This window comes from Neopsephotus bourkii, unplaced genomic scaffold, assembly GCF_033783945.1.
Source record: "Neopsephotus bourkii isolate Nb327-2 ecotype Australia unplaced genomic scaffold, CSIRO-AGI_Nbou_v1 NB_1139, whole genome shotgun sequence".
Classification (NCBI taxonomy): Eukaryota; Metazoa; Chordata; class Aves; order Psittaciformes; family Psittacidae; genus Neopsephotus; species Neopsephotus bourkii.
Window position 1 is genome coordinate 455,407 of NW_026901625.1, and position 26,023 is coordinate 481,429.

At 54.3% G+C, this 26,023-nt stretch overlaps 1 protein-coding gene across 21 annotated transcripts in view; it reads left to right on the forward strand.

The window, feature by feature from the left end:
* The window catches only part of NFASC (neurofascin), a 77,438-nt gene that overhangs the window by 23,066 nt on the left and 28,349 nt on the right, over nt 1–26,023 (forward strand). For 9 of the 21 annotated variants that reach the window (XR_009726867.1, XM_061362794.1, XM_061362802.1 and 6 more), the window contains exons 2-21: nt 7,063–7,237; nt 8,340–8,357; nt 9,291–9,396; nt 9,514–9,710; nt 10,021–10,143; nt 10,607–10,777; nt 13,499–13,549; nt 18,083–18,194; nt 18,790–18,974; nt 19,275–19,406; nt 19,645–19,788; nt 20,149–20,260; nt 20,359–20,525; nt 21,166–21,313; nt 21,933–22,057; nt 22,880–22,915; nt 23,597–23,698; nt 23,790–23,987; nt 24,984–25,054; nt 25,675–25,897. Coding sequence is in view for 20 of the 21 variants with exons in the window: in XM_061362794.1 (XP_061218778.1) it covers nt 7,144–7,237; nt 8,340–8,357; nt 9,291–9,396; nt 9,514–9,710; nt 10,021–10,143; nt 10,607–10,777; nt 13,499–13,549; nt 18,083–18,194; nt 18,790–18,974; nt 19,275–19,406; nt 19,645–19,788; nt 20,149–20,260; nt 20,359–20,525; nt 21,166–21,313; nt 21,933–22,057; nt 22,880–22,915; nt 23,597–23,698; nt 23,790–23,987; nt 24,984–25,054; nt 25,675–25,897 (2,515 nt within the window). In the remaining variant the exon portion in view is untranslated. The remainder of the gene's footprint in view (nt 1–7,062; nt 7,238–8,339; nt 8,358–9,290; nt 9,397–9,513; nt 9,711–10,020; nt 10,144–10,606; nt 10,778–13,498; nt 13,550–18,082; nt 18,195–18,789; nt 18,975–19,274; nt 19,407–19,644; nt 19,789–20,148; nt 20,261–20,358; nt 20,526–21,165; nt 21,314–21,932; nt 22,058–22,879; nt 22,916–23,596; nt 23,699–23,789; nt 23,988–24,983; nt 25,055–25,674; nt 25,898–26,023) is intronic. The other 12 variants (XM_061362800.1, XM_061362804.1, XM_061362810.1 and 9 more) reach the window with 5 other exon arrangements.

Sequence of the window (26,023 nt, forward strand, 5' to 3'; positions counted from 1 at the left end):
GCCCTGTGCCCCAGCACTGCCTCTTAAAGCTTCTCATTTCCCACCGTACAGTTCCTGTCCTTGTCCCTCTCAAAGCAACATCCTCATGCAGTGACCATGTATTCATTCAAATACGTTGCAATGTGAGAAGAGCCTTTAAACATCCTCCCCCCCCCCCCCCCAATAACAAGTGAAACTGATTGCTTTCTCCTCTTAGCTGTACCCCATATCTGACACGTTAAATGTCACATCACAGCCCATGCAGAACCGATGCTCTGGAGCCCTTTGTTTTTGACCAGGGATAACTCCAACGAATCCGTGTGGGTTTTCTTCCTTGCCCTCTTCTTCCCCTCGCTGATGCAAGCGGGAGCTGTGGGAAGCAGCAGCTCCCTGGGAGGGTGGGAAGCTGATTAGAGGGGCTGCTGTGACCCAGAGCCCCGCGGATCGGCTGTCGTGGGGCCACTTCCCAGCTGCCGAGGGCATGGAATGGGATTGGGGGTGATGGGCCGGCTGCTGAGGCCACGCTCTCATCTTCCATGGGAAGCTTCATGCTTTCCCCTTATCCCCCCCCCGCCTCCCTTGGACTATGACCGGTTTGTAAAGGTTAAATGGTGTTTTCTGATTAAACCAAATGATCTCAGCTCATTTCCCACTCATGCCGTATCTTTTGTCTGACCTTGGCGTAGCACTTGACCTCTCTGGACTGGAGTCCCTTTGGTGACAGAATGGCAGTATTTCCTTACATTATCAGAGGGACAGGATGATAAATGAATTCACATTTATGTAGCACCGAGATATGACCGCGAGAGATTAAGAGCCTGTCCCTGGAGTTCCCTGTGCTCTCGGTAGTGAGACACAGCCCTGCAAGGGAATGAAGGACCTCCTGAAAGCATGACCACTGTTTGCAGGCAAGCCTGCGAAATGCAATAGCACCAAGAGCAATAATTCCCTTTATCCTGTGTTTTTAAAGCATTTCTGGAATATGAGCCTGGCTGCAGCTGGTCCAGGCTTGAGAGCGCTGCAGAGGAGGCTGGATGGGCTCTGGCTGAGAGCTGTTGAGATAAGCTAAAGTATAAATCCCCTCAATGCCAGCATCAGCTCTAAAGTTCAGGGACTGACAGATTGGTTCCCACCTCCCACATGCTGCCCTATGCAGAGCCACAGGGATGCTGCCGTGGCTCTTCCTGGCATGTGCTGGTGGGTGACTTTAGGAAGGCATCCCTATTCCTTTCTCTCAATGCCTGTTTGTTTGCTCAGTCCTTTTATAATGTACACAGCCCATGGGGCTCAGGATTGAAAACTCACCCACGAGTGAGGGGAGGCAGGAGGAGTGCAGGGAGTGAAAGGAAACTGCAACAGAGGGCAAAAATCCCATGGAGGAGTGAGAGGAGAGACCAGGGGTTGAGAAACAGCCTGGGCATGTGTTCCCTGAGGATGTGGTTCTTCAGGATGTGCTGCAAACCTGATGGGAAGAGTATATGGGCAGTTATCCTGCCCAAATTGGGCTGCCTGGAGCGTCTATGGAGCATCAGAAGTGGTTGGACAGAGCCTTGGTCTAGTGTGAGGTGTCTCTGCCCATGGCAAGGGGTTGGAACTGGATGATATTTGGGTCCTTTCTGACCCCAGCCATGCTTTGGTGTCAGCTGCTGTGGGCTCTGCTTAGAGAAATGTCCTTTTGTGCAGTGGACAGGAGCAAAGATGTGTTTGGAGACTCAAAGGGGATAGAACAGGCACAGAAAATGGTTGTCCATAGGCACTGGGCCATCAGTAACCTTAGCCTAGGACCTGGTTCCTGTGAGCAGCCTGACTTCTCTTCTTGCCCGTGATGAGAGGGTGCCCAGGTCTGAAGAGCCGGTTTCTGAGAGGAGGGGGACGGTTCTGCTGTAAGGGCGAGGAGATGCAAATGGGTTTGCTGGTGTTTGCTCCGGCCCTTGTTTCTCAGAACAATTGTGCAAGCTGTCCCCAACCGCAGGCACACACAAAGCACTTCTCTCTCCTCCAAACAGAGGCAAGGGGGAAGCGCTGCGGCCGTCCCCAGGGCAGGGCACAGCACGGGCTGTTCCTTGGGGTGCAAATGCCAGATCATCCTGTCCCTGTGATCATTGCCTTGCTGCTTTACAGGATGGTTTGGGTTGAAGGGACCTTAAAGCTCACCCAATTCAATCCCCTGCCACGGGGAGGGATGCCTTCAAGCCTTCAAGCAGGCTCCTCCAAGCTCCGTCCAACCTGGATTTGAATGCTTCATAATCATTCCTTTCCTTTTCCCCACTGATTTCTGTGCTGTAATGCAACATTTGCTTTGAGAGGCTTCTTGTGTGGGTTGTAAGGACACAGCTGTACGTACATCTGGTGGGTATGTGTGCATGAGCAGGGAAATAGAAAGGTGTGTGGATGTGTCCATCCCTGCCACCCACATGTCACAAAGTGGGTCCCTGCTCCTTGCATGGATTTCAACCCCACGGAGCCGTTCCACTGATGCAGTGTCAGGATGGGCTGGCACACACGTGGTGGCTTCCACAAGGTGTGACAGAAGGTCCTGTCCCTGCCAAACAAAAGGGGGTGGGGGGGTGCAGGTTTATGGCCTGGAAGTCATCAACCTGGAAACCCCTCTGATGTGTTCCATATGGTGCTGGAAGGCCGGGGAGAGCCTGAACGGAGCAGGAGCAAAGCGGAGCCTTTAGTCGTTGTTAGGGAATCCCATGAATGTATTCCCTCTAAACCAATGTTTTCCATTCTCTGAAACAAAAAGGGTTTTCTCCTTCTGGAAATGTTGCTCTGTGCTATTCAATCAGTACTAATTAAGTGGTTGAAATGCATTAAATGGTGCTGTAGGAATCTTCTTGGGAACACTAACAGCTCGAGTTTTACTGTTCCTGTTACAACCGTAAATAAGGATAAATGCCTAATTGCTCCTGAAAGCATCCTGCTGGACCCAATGAGCTGACTAAAACCAATCCTTCATTGCAGAATGGTTTAATTTCATTTAATTTCAACCAGAGATTCCCCTTGCTTCCTGTTCTTGCGTCTGCTCTGCAGCCCCCTCTCTGCTTCGGAGAGTTCATCCCTGTGGTCGTTCTGCAGGAGCAGGGCTATGGGGAAGGGATTTGTTTCCATCCTTATTCCGGAAGGTCTCATTTCATTAAGATGTTGGGAGTTAATCTCAACCCTTCCCCAATGCTCTTTGTGCTCGCAGGGGAAGTCCTCCTGCTCTGCTCGGCTTCCCAGGGGCAGGATGAAGCCCAGTGGGGTTGGAGCAGGACATTCCGCGTGTTGTGATTTGCAGGGATGTGGTTTTGGGAATGATGCTGAAGAGCCAAGTTTTGGCCAAATCAGCCTGCACAGGGTCAGGGTCCTGGCTTCTGCTGAGTGCATTTCTGCAGCAGGAGGTCTTTGCCTGTCTCCTTTGCCCTCCAGCGCCGCGGAGCCCGGCTGGAGAAGCAGCAAAGTGGATTCCATGGCATGGGCTCATGTCCTGCTAATGAGCAGAGCATGTCCAGCCTCAGCCAGCCCCTGGCTGCTGGGAAAGAGCCTGTCACGGGCAAACCTCCCCCTCCCACCTCTCCTGGCCGGGCCAGTCGAAGCCAATGGGAAACCTGTTGGTGCCGAGCAGATGGGAACTGTGGCTCTGCAGCACGGGGGGAAGCAGGGATGCTCCGGGGCTGGGAATGAGGATGCATTAGAGCAGCTCTCCGCCATCTGTGGAGAGGAGAGGTTTCCCCCATCCCAAGGCAGGGAGGAAGCAGTGCGCAGATGGAATTGATGAGTGTGGAGAAAGAGAGATTCCAAGTCTCTTCTGCATGGCTGTGAAGGTCTGTGGCTCTGCCAGGCTGGTGGACACCCGCTTGGTGCCCCTTGGGAGCTGTGAAGTGAGGAAGGAGGCAGTGTCTGTAGAGAGCCCCTCTATAGCAGTACCATCCATGGCATTCCTGGCATGGGGAGGACCTGCAGGGGTCAGAAAAGCTGATTTTTCATAGACCCATGGAATGGTTTGGGTTGGAAGGACCTTAAAGCCCCTCCAGGTCCAACCCCTGCCATGGGCAGGGACCCCTTCCACTGGAGCAGCTTGCTCCAAGCCCCTGTGTCCAACCTGGCCTTTTTCCCCTTTCACTGCAGGTTTTGCAGTGGCTTCCAAAGTGCCCAGAGCTCTTTTCTGCTTTAATTATTGGTACGTGAGTGGTGACTTTACATAACGAGAAACTTGAGAGTGTGAAACTTGCAGCAGAGCCAGGCAATGACCCTGGAGCAGGATGCGGGGGCCGGATCTGCTTTCATTGCCATCCCATTCACCACATGGCTGCTGAGATCATCAAGGTGTACTTGCCTGGGGGGTGCTGGGATCATCAGCACCTCATGGGGGGTTGGTCCCCGCTGGGGACCTCACCCCGTCACGGGTGCCTCCATCACCCCGTCACGGGTGCCTCCATCACCCCGTCACGGGTGCCTCCATCACCCCGTCACGGGTGCCTCCATCACCCCATCACGGGTGTCTCCATCACCCCATCACGGGTGCCTCCATCACCCCATCATGGGTGTCTCCATCATCCCCTGGGGTCTGCATTTAATCTTTTCCCTGCAGTGCTGTTCAGAGTGAGGAAGGAGGCTCCAAATGGAGCAGAGTTAAGGTCTCACATCCTCCTCTTACTCACAGAAGTATCTGATGCCTCTGGAGGGAGATTTGAGCCAAGGCCTGGGGTGCGTTTCGCAACGCAGACTGTTTGTTGGGAGTGGGTCACAGGGAGAGGGAAAACAGCAACAAGTCTGGAAACCATTTCTGAACTCTGGGGAAATATCTGGGGGAAAAGGCATCTGAGCCTGCCCCATTGCCCGGAGCTGCAGGAACCAGTGGGATGTGGCTTTTGTTGGTGCTCGGGTGCAGGCTCAGCGCTGGGTGAGCTTCACGACTCTGAGCATCCCCACATGAGCACGTTCATGCCCCTCCTTCGGCTCCAGCCTCTGTGCTGGGAGATGTCCCCGTCCCCGGGCTCGGAGCACCCGGACAATGGGGGCTGTGTTCTGGGCACTGCCTGTTCCCCAGCACCCACCTACACGCGCAGGCACGTCTGCAGCGTGCTGCTGGGGCGCAGCGCACCCACATCTGCCCCGGACAAAGGGGCCCTGGAGGAGCCTGGTGTTTGCTCTCCTGAAGGTGGGGATCCGTTTTGTGCCTGCTCTGTTGGGTTCATTGTTTGCTCTTGGTCGGTGGATGCGCAGCTCTGCACGGGCAGCCCTGTCCTCCCTGCCTGGTGCCCATCCAGGGCATTCCCATGTAGACAAATATCTCCCAAGCACCTGTGCCCCGAGCCTGCTCTTCCAGGTCACTCCCATGTCTTTCACATGAACTAGTCCCCAGCTTACAGGAACCAGCACATTCTTTGCTTTCCAGGCTGCAGCAGCATTTAAATGCGTGCTATTTAAATGCCTGCTGTCTTGCACCTTTCCTCCCATACTTCATCTGCGAATGAAGAGGGGTTTAGAGCATTCTGTGGCAGTGATGGGGAGCATCAGTGTGTGAGCACAGTAAGGACCCCAGAAACTCCAGCCTCACAAAATCCCTGGTTGCAGTATTCAGGCTGATTCAGTTCCAAAGTTGGGCTCGTAACAGAAGGGCATAAAACCCCCTGACCCGTTACTCACGTTAAGCTGTAACTGCAGAAATGAACCACTTCAGAAAGGAAGGCTACAGATCAAAATGCCATTTTCCCTTGGACAGAAAGCTAAAGAAGTCATTGGAAAGGCTTTGTTCAGCGTGACCTGCTCACAGGGCTGCACGAGGCCGGGACATGACTTTAATCACTGCCTCGCTCCTATCATCGTTCTGTCCCTTAACTCTTCTATTGCAGCAGCTGGATTGGAAAATCCTTGGAATGAGCAGAAAAGATCAAAGCAGCGCTCCCTCCCCTCCAAGCCCCTTCCCAACCCACAGTCTGTCACTGGGTGTAACTGGGACAAGAGAGCTCCTTCAGGCCCCGGAGACCCTGCTCGCACCCGGCAGGGCTGGATGGGGAAACCATCAAGAACATCTGGTTCCCCATAAGAATAACAGGGAAAAGTGTCCTTAAGAGTTGCCTTGTGCTGGGATTGAGCCTGCCCGGGGCCATGGGTCAGGGCTGTTTGTTCTCTGTGACATCTGGCTCCCAGCAGCATCCCCTTCTGGACCCGGAGCCCCCCAGCACCCCCTGTTTCTCCGTTGTTCCCAGTGCCTCCTCCCTCCCGCTCCACACTGGGCTTGGGAACAGCTGAAGGGGCAGCAGCAGCATCCAAAGCTGATTTATGTGTGATGGAGACGGGCTCTCCTTGCTTGCCAAATGGCCTCAGCACCGCTCCCTGCCTGGCCACATCCCACCTTGGACAGGAGCAGCATGGAGCGAGGCTGGGATTTTCCACTGCTCGCTGTCCTAGCTCCATTCTTGTTCTGAGCTGGGCTCTCTGCACGGCTGATGTCCTTTTTATAGCTCTATTACAGAGGGCTGTATCTCAGCCACCATGCACCACAGCAGCGTTTCTAAGGGGCTTTTATGGTACAAATGGGATGATTTCTCCTCCTTTTCACTCTTTATTAATCTGCATTTAGCCTGTGGGTTTAACAGCAAAATAAGAAGTATGGGGATGCGTGTGATAACCTGGCAGCCCCCGGGAGGTGGGGATGGTGCTGCTGCACATCTGGCACAGGGAGCGAAGCAGCTGGAAACGGGCAGGGACCCCTTCCACTGGAGCAGCTTGCTCCAAGCCCCTGTGTCCAACCTGGCCTTGAGCACTGCCAGGGATGGGGCAGCCACAGCTTCTCTGGGCACCCTGTGCCAGCGCCTCAGCACCCTCACAGGGAAGAGCTTCTGCCTAAACCTATGAGGTCAGGACATAACAACCCCAAGAGGCTGATTTTCTGCCAGCGGTTTGGAGGACCGCAACCATGGGCTTGTACCTGGGTCACCAGAGCCTGGAGACCCTTTTCCTGGCACTCTTCACCCCCCCGTCCCTTCACACCAATATCTTTGGACTGGAAATGCTCCAGGGTTCCCAATAGGAAGAAGGCAGAGGTGGGGCTGTGACTGGGTCGGTAATGCTGGCTCTGTGTTTGCTTTGCAGCTGAGGATCCCTCCGTGTGTGCTGCTGCTCTGCTCACCCTGGGGGATACGACTGAGGTCCTGAGGCTGCCCAGCATCCAAAATGGTCATGCAAAGACACCACCTCACCTGCGCAGGAATAGCATTCGCCCTCTACCTTCATCACCTCGTCAGCGCCATTGAAGTCCCTCTGGACTGTAAGTTGTGGTTTACCGCTTTAACAGCTCCCACTGAGGAGGTGGAGATGTGGCCAGCCCAGGTCCTGCTCCTGCCTCAGCTTTTCTTCACTGGTGCTTGTCTGGGGCTATTTTTCTTGTTATAAACCACTTTATAAAGCCACTGAGGTTGTCTAAATCAAACAGTGATTTATCAAAAAGCTGAGCAGAGGGCTCACAACCACATATGAGCACGTTGCTGGTCTTATCTGGCACCTATGTCCTTGAGGATAGTGCAGACCCAGGCAGGTCCTGCAGAGCAGTGTGGTTTATCTCTCTCCTTCGGGACTCTGTGGTTAATTGTGAGCTGGGAATTATGTTCTATGGAAGAGCTGGGGGATATGGAGCGAGGAGGAAGGGGGCCACGGGCTGATGCTTCTGCTGAGCGGGCATCTTCAGGAGCTGTCTGAATGCACCTGAGGTGGGGAAACCACTCGTGCCATTCCCTTGGGGCCCAGCTCCTCCCGTAGCTGCTGCTGTAACCATCAGCCCAAGGCTGCGGGAGCCTCTTCCTCCTGCCCACCGTGCACAGCCCCCCAGTGAGCACAGTGCCAGCAGGGAAGCGCAGCCCTGGGCCAGGCTCTGAATCCAGCCCCAAGCCACAAAGCTGTCCTGACAGGAGGGATCTCTGCCCTCTGGGCTCTTGCTGACCCCTGGCTCTGGGCAGCAAAATGGGGAGGAAGAACCTGAGGTGGTGGCTTCTGGCTGACACTGGGAAAAGACAAGAGAAAGGGTGGGAGAGCTCTGATTTATGGGGGGGAATAAAGACCTGTGGTAGATGAGGGCACAGGGTCCCAGGCTCGAGTCCCTGCAGCTGAAAATACCCTGGAGCCACCCCTCTTGTTCCCAGCAATGGGTATTTTGCTGGATGCACACAACGAGGTGGTTCCTTCAGCCCTGGCTTTGTTAGCATCAATGGGACTCCTCTGCAGTAGATGAGAACACGCTCGGGTCGTGACGTGGTTTGTGTGTAGTGTTTGCGAGCCCTACGGTAACCCCAGGTTTGTGTAGGGACGTGTGCGGGTTTGTTCCTCCATTAACCTTGTCTCTTTTCCCCATCATGCTTGCACTTTGGGAATAACAGCAAATATTCAGAGTGAATGTAAGTGTTCCCCTCGCCCCCGGGTGCATGCCTGTCCTGCATGGCCCAACCAGGGCACGAGGGGTCCGTGCTGCGTAGGGGCTCCGGTGGCTGTGGCTTGGCACATGGTGACTGGGTGCATTGCCCACTTCTGTGGCCAGAACTGAGACAATCCAGCCTCAGGCATGGCTGGGAGAGACAGGGAGGTGCTGGAGGAGGTTGGGAGCAGTGCCTGGGCTCTGCTGCTGTCCCTGGAGCAGGAGCTGGGCTCTCTTTGCAAGGCGAATGTTGTTTCTGCAGGGGCTTGGTACTGCTAATGCTCAGGGGAGAGCAGGTTCCTCTGCCTTGCATGGGTGCGTGTGCCCAATGGGCTCCATGGGCTCACATGTTCGGGCATCGCTGTAGCTCTCAGGGGCAGAGCAAACAGCCCTGGACCTGAGCAGCTTCCTTCCAGGTCAGCCCCAGGGCTGAGCTCTTCAGTTGGGGAGCAGAGCCATGCCCTGCATGCGCAATGCCTCTCACACGCCCTGCACTTCCAGGCCCCAGTGCTGCGCCTCTTGGGGTAACCCAGGGGGGTTTGCACAGAGAGAACCTCTAAGGGTCCTGCTGTGGGGCTCGGGCTCCCAGTCCCAGCTGCAGCCCCTCTCTGTGGGGTGCGCAGCCAGGATGCCTTTCGGTCCCATTCAGTCTGCAGTGACTGTGAAATTCCTTAATGGCACCAAGATACCAAGTGAGAAACAGGAGCTTTCTGGTACCCCGAGTGCTGAGGGTTCAAGAGGTGATGAACAGCACCCCCATGGGAAATCCCTCAGGTGTTGGAGGTCTTTAAAGCACAAATTGTCCATCCAGCCTGGGGAAGAAGCTGAAACCCCATCGGGATCTGCTGCAGGATGGCAAAGAAGGGATTCACCCTCTCCACACCCCCCTCCTCATGGCTTTTCCTTTGCTTTGCAGTGCCTCAGCCCCCCACAATCACCAAGCAGTCCGTGAAGGACTACATTGTCGACCCAAGGGATAACATCTTCATTGAATGTGAAGCCAAAGGGAACCCTGTGCCCACGTAAGCGCATCCTCAGCCCTTGCGCCGCAGCTCTGCTGCTCATCAGAGCTCAGGTAAGGACCTGGCCGGGTCCACACGGTCCATGGTACAAACCCAACCTTTTCCCCGTGCTTGCAGCTTTTCCTGGACACGGAACGGGAAGTTCTTCAACGTGGCGAAGGACCCCAAGGTGTCGATGCGGCGGCGGTCGGGGACGCTGGTCATTGACTTCCACAGCGGGGGCCGGCCCGAGGACTATGAGGGCGAGTACCAGTGCTTCGCCCGGAATGACTACGGCACTGCCCTCTCCAGCAAGATCCACCTCCAGGTCTCCAGTGAGTAACAGCAGAGCCAGCAGCCTGAAAGCCGGGAGCATCACATGAGAGCTCGTAGGAGAGGCTTGGAGTGCTCAAATATCTCATCCTGCCCCCGTTACCTGTGTTGGGGTGCATCCAGCAACAGGGCTGAGATGAAGGCACGGGGGTGATGGCTGTAGCTAGCAGGGGTACACTTGGAATCTTGGGTGTATAGCAATGAAGTTTGCATTGAGGCCACTCCACCGAAACCAGGACAGGTCCAGAGGGAAGAGAACGACAGCGCTGCCACCCTCCCTTCCTCACGTGGTGTCTTTGCTTCTAATGGCAGAGTCTCCCCTGTGGCCCAAGGAGAAGGTGGATGTGATAGAGGTGGATGAAGGTGCTCCGCTGAGCCTGCAGTGCAACCCGCCACCAGGCCTGCCCTCTCCCGTCATCTTCTGGATGAGCAGCTGTGAGTTGGGAGAAAACCCCTTTCCCCATGGACCCCATGGGCAGCCTCTCCATCCCCTGCGGTGGTCATTTCAAATAGCTCTGTTGAGCGCTGTTGCTGCTTGTTCAGAGCTGGAGGCACTTGTGTGGCACACAGAGCTTTAACCTGGCCAAGGGGAGACCCAGATGGGCTCTTAGGCAGGAGCTCTTCCCTGTGAGGGTGCTGAGGCGCTGGCACAGGGTGCCCAGAGAAGCTGTGGCTGCCCCATCCCTGGCAGTGCTCAAGGCCAGGTTGGACACAGGGGCTTGGAGCAAGCTGCTCCAGTGGAAGGGGTCCCTGCCCGTGGCAGGGGTTGGAGCTGGAGGAGCTTTGAGGTCCTTTCCAACCCATTCTGTGATGTGTAGCTTGGGTCCTGGGTTTGCTTTTCTCCTTTACCACCTGTGGGGGTACCTGACTTGCTCTCAATGCCTCTCCTGCCCTGCAGCCATGGAGCCAATCCACCAGGACAAGCGCGTCTCCCAGGGCCAGAACGGGGACTTGTACTTCTCCAACGTGATGCTGCAGGATGCCCAGACCGACTACAGCTGCAATGCGCGCTTCCACTTCACCCACACCATCCAGCAGAAAAACCCCTACACCCTCAAGGTGAAAACCAGTAAGTGTCACGGTGACCGCTCGGGGTGGCTCTTCCCGGCCTCTCAGGCAGGGTTTTCCTTCCACACACCTGATTTCTGCCCTTGACAGCACTGAGAGCTACCAGGGAGAAGAGTGGCTTCCTGCGTTTCATTTAGGGTGGGACAAGAACCAGTCTGGATGAGGGCTGAGGGATGCTTTCCCTCCAGCATCACAGCTTCAGGGGTTGAGGGCTGCAGAGGCAGCTTGGTGCGGGTATCTCTGTGTGTCTGGTATAGACTGGAAAGCATTTCACCACAGGTGGGGCACTGTCCCCATCCTGAAGGAAATGTGTAATATCAAGTGATGCTTCCCCAGTTTGAAAAGCTGGGAAGAGCCTTGGTTTGCTCCAGGTTCATGTGCAGGTGCTGCACTGGGGGACTGAGTGTGTGTGAACCTCACACAGCTCAGGGTTTACCTATGGGGCAGGAGCTGTTGCTTTGCTCTGGAATGTGATCACAGGAGGGCTCTGCTCTGGAATGTGATCACAGGAGGGCTCTGCTCTGGAATGTGATCACAGGAGGGCTCTGCTCTGGAATGTGATCACAGGAGGGCTCTGAGCGTGCACTCAGGAGAGCAGGAGATGCAGCCATCTCCGTTTCACCACGGCGAGGAGCATTGGCTTGGGGAGCAGGAGGAGCACGTGCACGGCTCTCTCCAGGCATGCTTGAAGGCAGGTTTGCTCCTGATGCCAGAGCCCTGCAGGACACGATGCTCTGGAGTTGGTGCAGGTCCTGCAGAGCTTGGGCTCTCCTTTGCAGGGCAGCAACCAGCACAGGAACAGCATCTGCGCCCCAGCCATCAGGCAGGAGCCATCTCCTGTTCCCAGTGAGTGTGTGCTGGCAGATGCAAGGCTTGGGGAGCAGACCCCTGTGCGAAGCAGGCACAAGGTGCTCCCAAATCCTGGCGTTAGGAGCTTAACTGGGACTTGCAGCAGCTTAAATGAGAAGTAGGGCTGTTAAAGTGAGCTGGGAGTGATGTGAGAGCAGACAGGGCCTGGAGGGTTTTGCACTTTTACCATAACAGCTTCTCCTTGGTGCAAAGCATGAATGGAGAATCAGCAAGACAGAGTATCAGCTCTGCTGATGGTGAGGGATGTGTGTAGGTAGTTAACTGTGAGTGTTCCTCATGGGTGCACAGAGCTGGCCAGAAAGTTACCTGCTGGGGAAGGACTGAGCCCTGCACTGGTGTGAGCTGGGCAAATCCTGGCAAACAGAGACCTGCTGTCACTTGAGCACCGAAGGCTCCATCCCGATTTGTGCAGCTCTAGAGAACACATGGAAGAGGTTCTGGTTCCTGTGAACAGATACGAGCTCCCCTCCTGCACACTCAGATGCCACCAGAGCGTTTTGCTCCCGAGCTCTGTAGAAATGGCTTTCAGTTCTCCTGGATCCTCTCTTTAAGCTTTCCTTTCTGCTCTGTTACCATCAGATGCAAACCCCATCCCAAGAGCTGCACAGAGGCCCTTCTAATGTAAAGAACTGAGGGTCTAATTCCTCATCAGCTTGGGTAGATAAAGTTCTTTATGATGTTCAAAGGAGATGAGCTGGTGTTTGTCTCAAGCTGTTCCATCATCTTAGCCTTAAGCCAGGAGCATTAAAGGAAGTTCATCAGCTGCTGAGAAATCATTACATGGGGTTGCCATGCCCTGGGCTGCCAGAGGAGGAAAATAGGGAGCTTTTGGGAAGTGATACAGAGTTCCTCTGGTGAATCACAGACTCCTGGAATGGTTTGGGTTGGAAGGGACCTTAAAGCTCCTCCAGTCCCAACCCCTGCCATGGGCAGGGACACCTTCCAGTAGGGCAGGTTGCTCTAAACCCTGTCCAACCTGGCCTTGAACACTTGGTATCCAGGTTCAGGTACCTCTTGGGCATCTGCGGGGCTCTCCTGACACCCTTGCACAGAGGCATGGTGTGTGGCTGATGACTTAAGGCTCAGGGGGACCGTTATATGGTAGCCAACACAGCCTGTGGCATCTCTTGTTGGGCAGATGACTCCATAGCATGGCTGTGCCACATCCTAGGGGGAACCAGGGTGTTCTTGGACACCAAAACTGTACTTTAGGTGACGGTGTGAGCTGAGGAGGGCAGGTCCTCAGCAGCTGTGGGCTTGTTTCTTCCAGCAGAGGTGGTGGTTGTCACTACATGAGAGCAGCGCGTTACTGAGACGCTGGTGTTCTGCACGTGGCAACAGCTACTTTAATTATCTGCAAATTAAAAGGGATTTCCCACCAGATTGTGCTTTTAGGACCTAATTATTGTTATTATTTGTTCATCTTCCCCATGCCCTTCTGCACTGTTACGCTGCTGCTTGGCTGGGTCCAGCCTATGCCTTATGCTGGGAAAGAGGGGCTGGAATGTGTTTCCCTCACAGTTAACTAAGAGAAACCCCATTTTCTTCTCCAAACTGAACAGAGCTATTCCCCCTTCCCCAAAGATATAAATGTATAACAAACAGAACACCCTAAGGAAATGCTTATGATGCAGTTTTCACCCGTTGATGTGTTTTCCCATCCCATAGGCGGGACTGAGTCCTCTTTGCCTCCCCTTTATTGCTGTGGTGTCTGTCCTGGCAGGCAGCTGTGCTCAGAGTGCCTCTGTGTCCCTGCTCCTCCCTGTCCTCCTTGCTCTCGTGTCCTGGGAAGCGCTTTGGCCCCTGCCCCCCTGCGGCCCTCGGGACGCTCACGGTCTTTTGTTTATTGCAGAGAAACCCCATAACGAAACGTCCTTAGGAAATCACACTGCCATGTACAGTGGTGAGTCAACGCTGGCTTCTGGAGAGCTCCACGGGTTAACCCCCTCCTGCCTAACCCCACTGACTCCTGCTAACCCCAACGTGTGTGCCCCGGGCCCCCTTGTGCGTCGTGGCCTCAACTTGGCCAAAACAAGCGGGGCAAAACGAGCCGAAGGGTGACACCCCCCTGACGTTCTCACTGGTCCCAGGGGCTGAGTGTTCAGTGAATTAACCGGATGCACAGAGGCTTGAGAGGTGTTGGGGTTACTGGGGTCTGGCCCAAGTGCAGGGCTGAGCAAGCCCAGGCTGCTGCTGCCTTGCTGAAGTGTCCTCAGCAAGGCTCCTAATGTAAAGATGAGACCCAGCATCCCTCTCCTTGTCTTCAGAAGAGCATCTGTTGTGTTCGCAGCTAAGCACAGGGAGAAAAGGGGACAAAAAGGAGTCCGGGTTTGGTTCCGGGTGCTTTGTTTCTTTGCGGCGAGGTTGTACATGCGCTGGATGCTGTCTGAGGCTCTTCCCCTTTGTCTGGGCAGGGAGATCACCTCCGGAGCCGATGTTTGCTGGGAGAGCCCATCCCACACTCATAAATTATGCTTCAGACACAAAGCACGTGGCCCCCGGTGCTGAGAACAGACTGGCAGTGTCATGGATGGGGTGGGATAACGTGGGGTTAGGGTTAGGGTTTGCATGGGGGGACACGGGGCTGTTTGCAGGGAGCACAGGCACTACCAGGGGTGTGAACCAGAGACCACCACAGAGCCTGACTGCCCCAGGCCAGTACTGGTGTGGGCAAGGGGTTGCTTTGTGCCCCCCTTGCTGCTTATGGGGACCCCACACTGGTCCCCAGCCACGTCCTGTAGTGAAATCTTGCTCAGCTTCCCACCCGCAGGCCCAGCTCACTTTGTGCCTTGCGGATCCCAGTGTTTCCTTCTTCCATGGGGACTTTTGGGGACAAGAAGTGCTTTTGCCAGCTTAGAGCAGAGAGAGTTGGAGTGTGAGGAGAGGAGGATGTGCCAGGTGAGAGCACTGGGGGCAGTGTCCCCATGAACGTCGAGGGAACCGGGATGCAGCATCTCACTGGACTGGGAGGCTCCTGAGGATGCTGAGGAGCTCAGCAGAGGAACCAGCCTTGGGCACGTGCTGGTGGCAGAAAAGGGGCTGGGTCTAGTCTGAAGATATTTGTACAAATGGCTCTGGAAAGGGATTGCTGGCAAAATCAGCTTCATGGGAACTGCAGCAGCTGCATCATGGCTCAGTATGCAGCTGAGCATGGGTGATGCCTCTGTTACAGGCATATGGGGCCAGGAACCACAGAAACCCAGTGGTGAGCATCCCTCTCAATGTATCATGCACCTCACAGTGCAAATGGTGTTTGCATTCCAAAGAGGACACCTTTGTGCTGGCTGGGAACTGTTTTGGTGCTTGCAGCCTTATGGGCTGGGGAGGGAGAGTCACCGAGGTGGTTGTGGGCTTCTTGATCTCCTGCTCCACATCTTTGTGCAGGGAAAAAGGATGCTCAGTAGTCACCTGGGTAGGCAAAATGGGGTCTTATCTGCACAGCCTCATAGATCTCTGTTCACAGGTGCAGAGCTATCTGGTATTTGCATGGTACGGGCTATGTGCACTTAACATGCCCTGGAATGCTTTATGGAACAGTGGGCTCAGATCACTCACTCACTCACACTCCTGTGCAAATCTGAGCTCCAGGCAGCATTCCTTAATGATCTGGTGATGAACTTCTTACCCTCAGCCCTTTTTCCTTTTCTAAGCCTGTGTTTCTCCCCAGAATGCCCTATCCAGCCCTCCTGGCTGCTGGAACCAGCTGCAGCAAAGCAAGTTCTTAGGGGCGGGGAATAGGGACTTGTCTCCCACATGCTTTAGGTTTTGGGAGACCTGGGGCTCTTGGACCCTCTGCTTTGGGGTGCTGGTCCCTGTGGCACGGGCTCAGCTCCAGAGCCAGCAGGCACAGGGCTCTGCAGGGCGTGCAGGGATGGGCTGCAGCGGGAGCTGTGATGGATGTGCCTGGGCTCATCTCGGGATGTGGGACCGGCTGGCGTGGGTGTGGGGCACGAGCAGTTTGTGGGACACTCGCAGTGCACAAGGGCCAGGCCAGATGTGGGAGATGCATCCGGGAGACTCCTCCAGGCCCCTCTCCTGTGTCTCATTATGGGCGCAGTGGTTTCCTTGCTGCAAAGCTTAATTGCCTGGGCAAAGTGTCTGCAGTTCTGAAAGAGAGGATCTGAGAGGATTAATTGAATCCTTTATTAGCAGAAGCTTCTCACCCCGTTCCTCTATAAATGGAAATGAACGGCTGGTTTGTTCTTTTTCCTTTGGCAAACCCGCGGGAGGATTTAAAGCTGGTTCCAGTGTGCAGGAGGGAACAGATGGGATGTGCCTCCATGTGCTCGCTCCCGTTATTGCCTTTCAGCAGCAACACGAGTTGATGTTCAACCTTCAGATGCCTTGGGTCAGGGCTGTGGGGAGGGGTAGGTGAGAAGGGCCCATTCCTGGGATACCTTGTTCACAGCTGAACGGGTCCCGTTTCACAGAGACAGGGGCACAGCAGCAACAGGTTGGAAGCAGAGCCTGTTTTTAAGCAGGAATAAATAGCCACAGGATTTATTTTTCCAGTTCTGCTCCATCCAAACACGCGTGAGACCTTGCTGTTTGTGTGACAGCATCCAGCTGGAGCAGTTCCTCTGCCTGAGAGAATTCCTGGCTGCTCCCCGCTCTAAACAGCAAAATATGGGTTAGGAATGCTGTACTAAGGCAAAAAGCTCATCAGCTCTGCAGCGTTGCTGTTGGCTTTCTTAGGAAGTGGATAGGACACTAATTTATCTCCCTTATTTTTAATTGTCATCATTAATATATGGCTTGTAAAATCTGGCTTGCATTGCTGCTTATCTCTTCTAGTTATGGCCCGGGCTCCGGAGCAAGTGGTTCATTGTGGGGGTGAAACGCACAGCCTGGTGGCTAAGAAAGGCTAGTAGTGGCTTATAGAGCCTTATCCCACTCTCCTAATGGTGTGAGCAGAGAGAAGCTCACGAGGCTGCAGAGGGATGGGAGCTGATGATGAGCTCCAGCTCTAAGCCCAGGCGCTGGCTCTGTCCTTCCCAGCGCAGCCCCAGCATGGGCTGGCTGGGGTTAACCAGGATGAGATCCTCCCCTGAAGCAGGCGAGCGAACAGCCTGGTGGTGCCTGCCCCAGGAGCTGGCCCTGCAGGATAAGGGCAAGATTCGCCTTCCTGGTAATCCATTAATCCAATAATTGACTAACCCAGCGAGGAGCACGCGTGGGATCGGGGTGTGGAGCGGTGGGATGCGCGTGTGCGCCTGAGCTCCAGCTCCGGGCTCGTCTCAAAGGCACGGTTCAACTCCTGGGGTTGGGTTCATCCCCACTGTGAGCCTGGTCCAAGCCTTTCCCTTGGGCCAGCTGATGGGAACTCCATGAGCAGCCCCTGCCCTCCCTCTTCTCCCTCTTCCCAGCCCTTTTTCTCTACCAGAGCGCATGGGGATGCTTCCCACATAGCTGTGGGCATTCCCAAAAGCCTCATGGTGCTGGGCACCCCTGGCTGCCTTCTGCTCATCGAGGAAGCAGAAAAGGGCTCATTCTGCACCCCAGATCCTGCTCCATGGGCTCTCCCCAAAGATCCATTTGGTATCTGCAGTGACCCTGTGCCAGCCCCGGCCATTCTGTCCCCTCTCCTAATCTCGTAACCTCCATCTCTGCTACTGCTGCTTTCAAGCCCATCTCATCCTGTTTTGTCCTCACTGATCAAGATCTAGTTTAATAATTCCACTTATTAATGGAATTTATTCCATGGAATTTATTCCATTAATAACGCATTTCTGTGCCCTACGAAGAGACCTTCACTGTGTGTACGTGCAGAGTCACCTCCTGTCTTATCATGGTTTTCTCCTCTTCAACATTCTTGTCCAGTCCTGAAATTTATCCTTTTGGTGGCTAAGCTGTTCCTTCCCAAAGGACACTGTCCTTCCAGGCCCAGCAGCTCCGTGTAAGGGTGGGAAACCTCCTTGGTGCTGCTGGAGCCCCAGACAGTGCTGGGATGCTCCATAATTCGGAGATCCCTGTTGCAAAGCAGTTCAGTTGTCCAAGTAAACCCTTCCTGTGCCCATTTGTTCCCTTTGTCTTTCACTACATGTTGTGTCCATCAGGATTTTCAAGTCTCATCTGATTTCAGAGCGTTTCTTTGTGCTAGAGGCAGGGGGGGCAGGAAAGCACTGCCCCATTGGGAGCTGATGGTGATGGGACCATCCCTGCTCAGCTCCCTCTGCCCATCCTTTGCTGCTCCTTTTCCTCTCTGCCTCCCAAACATCCTCTCTCCACCCATTTTTACATTAAGTATTACCTTGAGCCCTCTACTTTCCAGGTGAGTTCAGCATCCCAGGCTTGACCAGGAACTTGACAGCTCCCCCATGCAAGCACTGTGTATTCCCACCCCTTACGTGCCCTCCCCGTTGCTGCACCAAAGGAGAGTTTAAAAGCACTGTGTTTTGTTTGTGTGTTTGTTCTCTTTCTCTCCTGCTGATTTCAGCCCGAGGGATCACGGAAACGACCCCCAGCTTCATGTATCCCTATGGAACCTCGAGCAGTCAGATGGTGCTCAGAGGAGTGGACCTCTTGCTGGAGTGCATCGCTTCAGGAGTGTACGTACCACTGGTGGGGATGGGGAGAGGGTGGCCTGGCACCAGGATGCTGAACCATAGAACAGAATCCCAGACTGGTTTGGGCTGGAAGGGACCTTAAAGCTCATCCACTTCCAACCCCTGCCACGGGCAGGGACCCCTTCCACTGGAGCAGCTTGCTCCAAGCCCCATCCAGCCTGACCTTGAGCACTTGTTGGCCTCTTTAGGCACTGGAGCTGCTCTAAGGTCTCCCCCTTCTCCAGGCTGCCCCAGCCCAGCTCTGTCAGCCTGGCTCCAGAGCAGAGCTGCTCCAGCGCTCGCAGCATCTCCATGGCCTCCTTTGGGCTCGCTCCAACAGCTCCAGGTCCCTCTTATGTTGGGGGCCCCAGTGAATCCCTGGTGCAGAAAAGATCAATCCTTTCCTTGTAGCTGTCATAACCCCCTTGGAGTGTAAGAACATGGAGGAGCAGGAGAGCTGAGTTTTGCAGCCCTGTTCACAGGAGCAGGGTGCTCACTGTCCAAGGGGGGCTCCCTGCTGAGGACAAGATTCTCAGCTGTTTTCTTAGCAGTCCTTTTCTCGCCTTGCAAAAGGATTCATCTCCTCCCCTCTCCTTAGACCAGCACCGGACATCATGTGGTACAAGAAAGGAGGAGAGCTCCCAGTCGGCAAAACCAAGCTGGAGAACTTTAACAAGGCTCTTCGTATCTCCAACGTCTCCGAGGAGGACTCCGGGGAGTATTTCTGCTTGGCCTCCAACAAGATGGGCAGCATCCGCCACACGATCTCGGTGAGAGTGAAGGGTACGTCACCTTTACCTTGCTGTCTTTTTGCCCTTCCCAACCAGCAGCATGGAAGGGGCTGCCCCTGTGCTGGATCCAGCCACCCTCGCTGCTTGTCCAATCTGACCCAGAAGCAGTGTGAGCCGTGTGTAACCAGCAGGGCCCCGCTGACATCAGTGGTTGTGTGTTTGTGTGGCCACAGATGGGGAGAAGAGGCTCCCCTTGGGCACCCAGGGAAGCCTGTGTTAGCTCAGCAGAGAGGGGGTTTGGGGTGAGCTCGTGCTGCTGCGGTTATAACCGGTGCATTGGTGTGTTTTAAAGCTGCTCCATACTGGCTGGATGAACCCCAAAACCTCATTCTGGCCCCCGGTGAGGACGGCAGGCTGGTGTGCCGCGCCAACGGGAACCCCAAGCCTGCGATCCAGTGGCTGGTGAATGGCGAGCCCATAGAAGGTGAGCAAGGAGAGGCCGTGCCTCCTAGCCAAGGATCTACCATGAGAGCCAGGCACCCGCTGAGCTGCGTGCGTGGGCTCCAGCATCACAGCACATAAACCACCTGCTTGTCTGAGCTGGGGCCAGCTGGGCCGTGTCTCTGCAGGCTGTGCCCTCGCCTGCCTTGCTCTGCAGGCAGAGGGATGCATGATGATGTTCTCTGGTAATGTGAGCTGAAGGAGCACTCTCTGTTTTGCAGGTTCTCCCCCCAACCCCAGCCGAGAGGTGGCTGGAGACACCATTGTATTTCGAGATACCCAGATCGGCAGCAGTGCCGTGTACCAGTGCAACGCCTCCAACGAGCATGGCTACCTCCTTGCCAATGCCTTTGTCAGTGTCCTGGGTAAGTCCTGATGGAAGATGAACGCTGCTCATGGCAGATGAATGTCCCATACTCAAGTTTTCCCTGCAGGAGTTCTCTATGTGCTTTCCTCTTTGTGTTAGCTGCTCTGAGGCTAATGCACAAAGGCACATGGAGCAGAAGTCCATTGCCATGAACTTGCAAAGCCAGGCAAGGCTGAGCAAGTCCTGCTGATGCTAAGATGAAGGCAAGGTTAAAGAGGGAATGGAGAAGCTTTACTGAGTCTTGAAAGTGCCAACATGGAAGAGTGACCAAAAGAGAAGGGGGGGTGAATGGAAAGGGAATGGCAGAAACCAGACACTGTCTTTTCTTTCTCAGTGGCTGTGATTTTGCTCTTTGCAGATGTCCCCCCACGGATACTGGCCCCCCGCAATCAACTCATCAAAGTGATCCAAAACAACAGGACCCGACTTGACTGCCCCTTCTTTGGCTCACCCATCCCCACCCTGCGCTGGTAAGAGCTGCAGCACATCCCTTGCCAGCCCAGAGGGTTAGGAAGGGGAGGTTTCCTCCTCTTTCTTCCCTTACAATAGCACTCTGTGGTGTTGTGAGGTTTAAGAACGGCCAGGGGAACACGCTGGATGGAGGAAACTACAAGGCACATGAGAACGGGAGCTTGGAGATGGAGATGGCTCGGAAGGAGGACCAGGGCATCTACACTTGCGTAGCTACCAATATCTTGGGCAAAGCAGAGGCCCAGGTTCGCCTGGAGGTTAAAGGTAGGGGGCACAGAGGGCTCTGGGTCAAGATGATCTCTCGGATCTCCTGAAACCTGCAGCAGAAAGAATAGTTCAGGTTAAGGGAGGGTTGGTCGTGGGCTCCAGCAGCCCGTCAGCAGGATGGGCACTTGTCATTTGAAGCTGGAATCCAGAACATGGTAGAGATTCCCTTTTAATGTTGGGGGGCCTATAGGAATGCTGGGGAGGGACTCTTCATTAGGGACTGTAGTGATAGGACAAGGGGTAATGGGTTAAAACTGAAACAGGGGAAGTTTAGATTGGATATAAGGAGGAAATTCTTTCCTGTTAGGGTGGTGAGGCACTGGAATGGGTTGCCCAGGGAGGTTGTGAATGCTCCATCCCTGGCAGTGTTCAAGGCCAGGGTGGATGATGCTTTGGGTGAGATGGTTTAGTGTGAGGTGTCCCTGCCCATGGCAGGGGGGTTGGAACTTGATGATCTGAAGGTCCTTTCCAACCCGAACTGTTCTATGATTCTCTAACGTTGGACAGTTCACTGTGGGAAGCTGCCCCAACACTTGACGTGCCTGCTTGTCCTTCCCAAGTGACCCCACTCTTCCCTGAGCTCCTGAGCTGAGCCCAGCAGTTCGGTGCCTGATGCTTCCTTCCTGCCTTGCTGCAGACCCAACGAGGATTGTGAGAGGCCCCGAAGACCAAGTGGTGAAGAGGGGCTCCATGCCGCGCCTCCACTGCCGCGTCAAGCACGACCCCACGCTCCGGCTCACCGTCACCTGGCTGAAGGACGACGCACCCCTGTACATGGGGAACAGGTCTGTGGGCAGCGCTGCCATGGGGCCTCTCATCCACCTGGGGTGGTGAACAGCTCCAGAGTCACCAGGGATGATATGGATGAACATGGAGGCCTCATCTAGGCAACCTGGGCTGGTCTTCATACTTAGAATGTTACCAGCTCCGTCCAACAGCTATTGCCTAGCAAATAATATTGATTTATCAGTAAATCCGGAGTTCATAGGTTTTATTTACAGCTATTTCAGGACACCTCGAGCAAAGGGGTGGGTTAATAACAAGCTACTTCAACATGAATTTTTATCTGCTATCAGGTCCAGTTACAATTTCCTTTTCCATAGCTGACTCCCTTCTCAAGCAGCGGGATGCAATCACAGGATATGAACCACTGAGAATCAGACTGCTGTCCTAAAAGTGTGATTATTCCCTGTACACAGCAGAGCACATTCACTCATTCCTTAGGAAATGAGGTTTCCCAGAATAACTCAACACGTCCTTAGCTGATACCATCTTCAGACCAGAGGCATACTCCTGTTCTCTTTGGGCTTTTATATGTATTTTATCAGAGAACACTTAGACCTCAATCCTGCTGCCTAATGTGCTTGGGCACAGCTGTGTGATCATCGTTTTCATCCCTTTCAGGATGAAGAAAGAAGATGATGGTCTGACAATATATGGTGTGGCTGAGAAGGACCAAGGGGATTATACCTGCGTCGCCAGCACGGAGCTGGACAAGGACTCGGCTAAAGCCTACCTCACTGTACTAGGTAAGGCTGTCCTAAGTGCTTTGTTTTAATAGAACAAGGTGAAGGTCGGATGGAAAAGGTGATCACAGGATTGTCCTCTGAAGCAGAGATGCTGGCAAAGCAATTGTTCCATTGCTGCAGGACTCGGCAAGGACACGCTGCCTGATCTCCGGCTCAGACAATGGCATTGAATGAGTTGAGGGAAACTTGCATTTGAGACAAAAAAAACCCAGAGTGGTTATTACAGAGCTAAAAATACCCAAATGTGGACGCTGAAGCTCTGGGAGAACAGCCCTAAATTTGTCACTGCATTGAACTGAATGTCAGGGTGCTGAGCAACACTGCAAACCCAGGGGTGACCTTGCAGGTCCCCTTTGCAATGTAGACAGTGACAAACCTAAGCCCCTTCCCCATTCCCATGTATGTACCCTGTGAGATCTATTGGTACAACACAGTTCATCAATCCCTGCTCTTGGCCACCTCAGGTCTTGCTGCATTCACAGAGGGCCCCAACCTAGCAGTGCTGCTGGCACAGACCCACAGTGCCCTATAAAAGAGTGAAACATGAGCCCACATGCCCAATGATTTGACTGGGCTTGAGTTGTTTCCCTTCCTTCTCCCCTAATAGCTAATCAACTCTATAACAGGCTGACGTCTCCCTTTGCTGTGTACTACAAGGGTGAATAGAGGTGTGCAGAGCTTGCCTGGAGGTCTCTGGGTTGTCCCTCCTCTGGTCCCCAGGCAGGGCTGGATCCTTCTGTAATCCATGATTTTGTGTTGCTCTGGCTACCCAAACTTAATGTCCAAACTAACCCCGTTAACATCCAATGTCTTACCTTGCAGCCGTCCCCGCTAACCGTTTGAGAGACTTACCCAAAGGTAATCACCACTAATTCATGGCGTTTGCTTTACTTTGTGAAATGATTTTCTTTTGCCTTGCCAATAACACCAGCAGAAAACAGCTGAAAATTGGGAGCTGAAGCTTCCAAGTCCTGCCCAGGTTGTCCTTGAAAACCCATCCAGATGGCCGCAGGTAGGAAGGTCCTGTGTGTCCCACTTGCAGAGTGCAAGGATGGCTTTACCCATACCTGGAAATGGTGAGCCCTGATGGGAGAAAAGCAAATGACTCTGAATCCCTTGACCTTTGATTGGAAGGAAGTTCTTACTGTTATTGCATGAGCTGGTTCTGTGCGACCGTGTGGGCTGTGAGCAGATACAGAAACCAGGGTTGGTGCCCATAGCATTTCTAACTAGTTTTCATTGAGGTGTTGTGTCCTTTCTATTCCATTTGTTCACATTTATTCCTTGGATAGCTGCATGTAGTTTGTTGTAAGCTCTTCTGTGTTGTGCGTTACCACCTGAGAAGATCCAGGCAGCGGCAGGGTTTCAAGGCATGGCACTATTAGAACATGAGCGCGTTTGCCCTGGTCTGCCAAGAGCTGCAGGATGTGAATGGAGTTCATGTCCTGGGTGTGGGCTGGGGCAGCCAGGGTGGGAATGGGAATGGGACTCGCTCCTGGGACAACCCCAGCCTCATTTCTCTTGTTACTCGGCCACCAGAACGACCCGACCGGCCCCGGGACTTGGAGCTGACGGACCTGGCCGAGAGGAGCGTGCGGCTGACGTGGATCCCGGGTGACGACAACAACAGCCCCATCACAGGTGCCACCACACGCTCTGCCCGCGTCCATCCCATTCCTCCTGTCCCCTTGCGAGCTGAGCCCTTAACCCCAGCTCCCATCCTCTCCCTCAGACTACATCGTCCAGTTCGAGGAGGACCGGTTCCAGCCCGGCATGTGGCACAACCACTCCCGGTACCCCGGCAGCGTCAACTCGGCCATCCTCAGCCTCTCTCCTTACGTCAACTACCAGTTCCGGGTGATAGCAGTGAACGATGTGGGCAGCAGCCTGCCCAGCGTGCCCTCCGAGCGCTACCAGACCAACGGGGCACGTGAGTACCACCCACCCGCTCCCTCTTGCCGTGGTGACTTCTTGTTCTTAGCTCCTGGCCACCACTCTCCATGCAGACTCCTTCCCCGTGGTGCACATCCCAGCTCCTGTGACAGGAGCAGATGCGCACAGGTGAGGGAATGAGCTGGTCCATGCAGCACTACTCAGATGGAAAGGTTGATGCCGAGGTCTCTCCAGCAGCGCCTGTGGAAGGAAAGGCCGGTTCTGTTGCACAGAGAGGCTCTCTAAAGCAAGGCTTCCATCCCTTCTGACCGCAGGAAGCTCCAAAGTCTCTGCGGAAATGAGACTTGAGTGTAAAAGGCTTGAATGTTCCAAAACTGCAGATTCCACTGCCAGAGCTGGCCGGGAGCCCACATCCACACCATGAGGGTGCTGAGGCGCTGGCACAGGGTGCCCAGGGAAGCTGTGGCTGCCCCATCCCTGGCAGTGCTCAAGGCCAGGTTGGACACAGGGGCTTGGAGCAAGCTGCTCCAGTGGAAGGGGTCCTTGCCCATGGCAGGGGCTGGAGCTGCCTTTAAGCGTTATGGCTCCTGCCACCCCAGCCCACAGCCAAGGCTTTTGTCTTCAGTTTTTGTGCCCTGTGGAATTCCTGGGAAAATTCCCCTTAGGAATCCACCAGCTTTGCACTTGTGCTGCATTTCCCACTGCAGCCATCACAGAGCCTCTTCGGCGGCATCTGCTGGCATCTAGTGTTGGCTTTGAACATCACTCGTCCTGTTCCAGATGCCAAGCGGAGGACTCGGCTCCCGGGGCACAATGGCTCTGTCAATGTAGGACATTCTGGAGGGAGAAAAGGAAAGAGGCTCCTAAATAAATGGCCTGGTTTTCACCAGCTCTGAGAGGCTCCTGTTCCATTAACCTGAATGGGAGCTTCTGGAAAAATCAGGCCACTGACTTCTGCCTTGGAAGTACTTCTGGCTTGCGCATTCCCCACCATTATGAACTGCTCTTTATTTTATTTCAATGTGGATTTCAGGTCCTGAAATTAACCCAACGGGAGTCCAAGGAGCAGGGACCCAGAAGAACAACATGGAGATCACCTGGACGGTGAGTTCTTCTGTGCTGCTGGGCCCAGCATCTTACCATCAGGGTCACAGATGCCATGACAGAGAGAACTCGGCATCTCTAGCATGTGTGAGGTACCACATGGATACCAACACTTTCAGGATCAGAAAGGGGATAAAAAGCAGAAGATGCACCTATAAGCGAGGCCATTGTTAGTGCCTAGGAGAAGGTTTGTGATAAAAACAATCATTTGAACTATGTTAGCCAAAGAAAGGATTCTGGGTCAGAGGTGCAGGTTAGGGAGGATGCTCAGGGGGTCTGATCCCTTAAGTAGTACATAGGGCTGACAGAGCAGCTCTTGCTTTTCCTCATGGACCAGCAGGTGTCACCCACAAACCAGCATCTGTAAGGAGGATAGAGACTGCAGTAGTATCATGGACTGGAATATAAGGCTATGGTCTTGATCCTGCCTTGGGTCTGGAGGGCAAGGGCTTAGGATGTGACTCTCTGGGAAAGAGTGTATTGACCTCCTTGGAGATTTGCTGATGGAGCATGAAATGAGAACCAGCTGCTGAACAGAACGTTTCAGAGCTCCACAGCAGTTGTTCAATGCAGTTGTTCTTCCTCCTCCTCACTCTCTTTTCCTGTTTTGGTCCATGAAGCCTCTGAATGCAACCCAAGCTTACGGGCCCAACCTCAGGTACATCGTGCGGTGGAGGCGAAGGGACCCCCGAGGGAGCTGGTACAACGAGACCGTGAAGGCGCCCAGGCATGTTGTCTGGAACACCCCCATCTACGTCCCCTACGAGATCAAGGTGCAGGCAGAGAATGACTTTGGCAGAGCACCGGAGCCTGACACCTACATCGGCTATTCCGGAGAAGATTGTGAGTACTTCCTCAGGCAGAGACTTCAGTGTTTCAGGGCAGGAGCCCACCCCGGCTCCGTGAGCTGGCGCCTGCGCCTGGGACGTGTTCACAGCACGGCTTGAATGGGCACAAAAACCCAGTTCT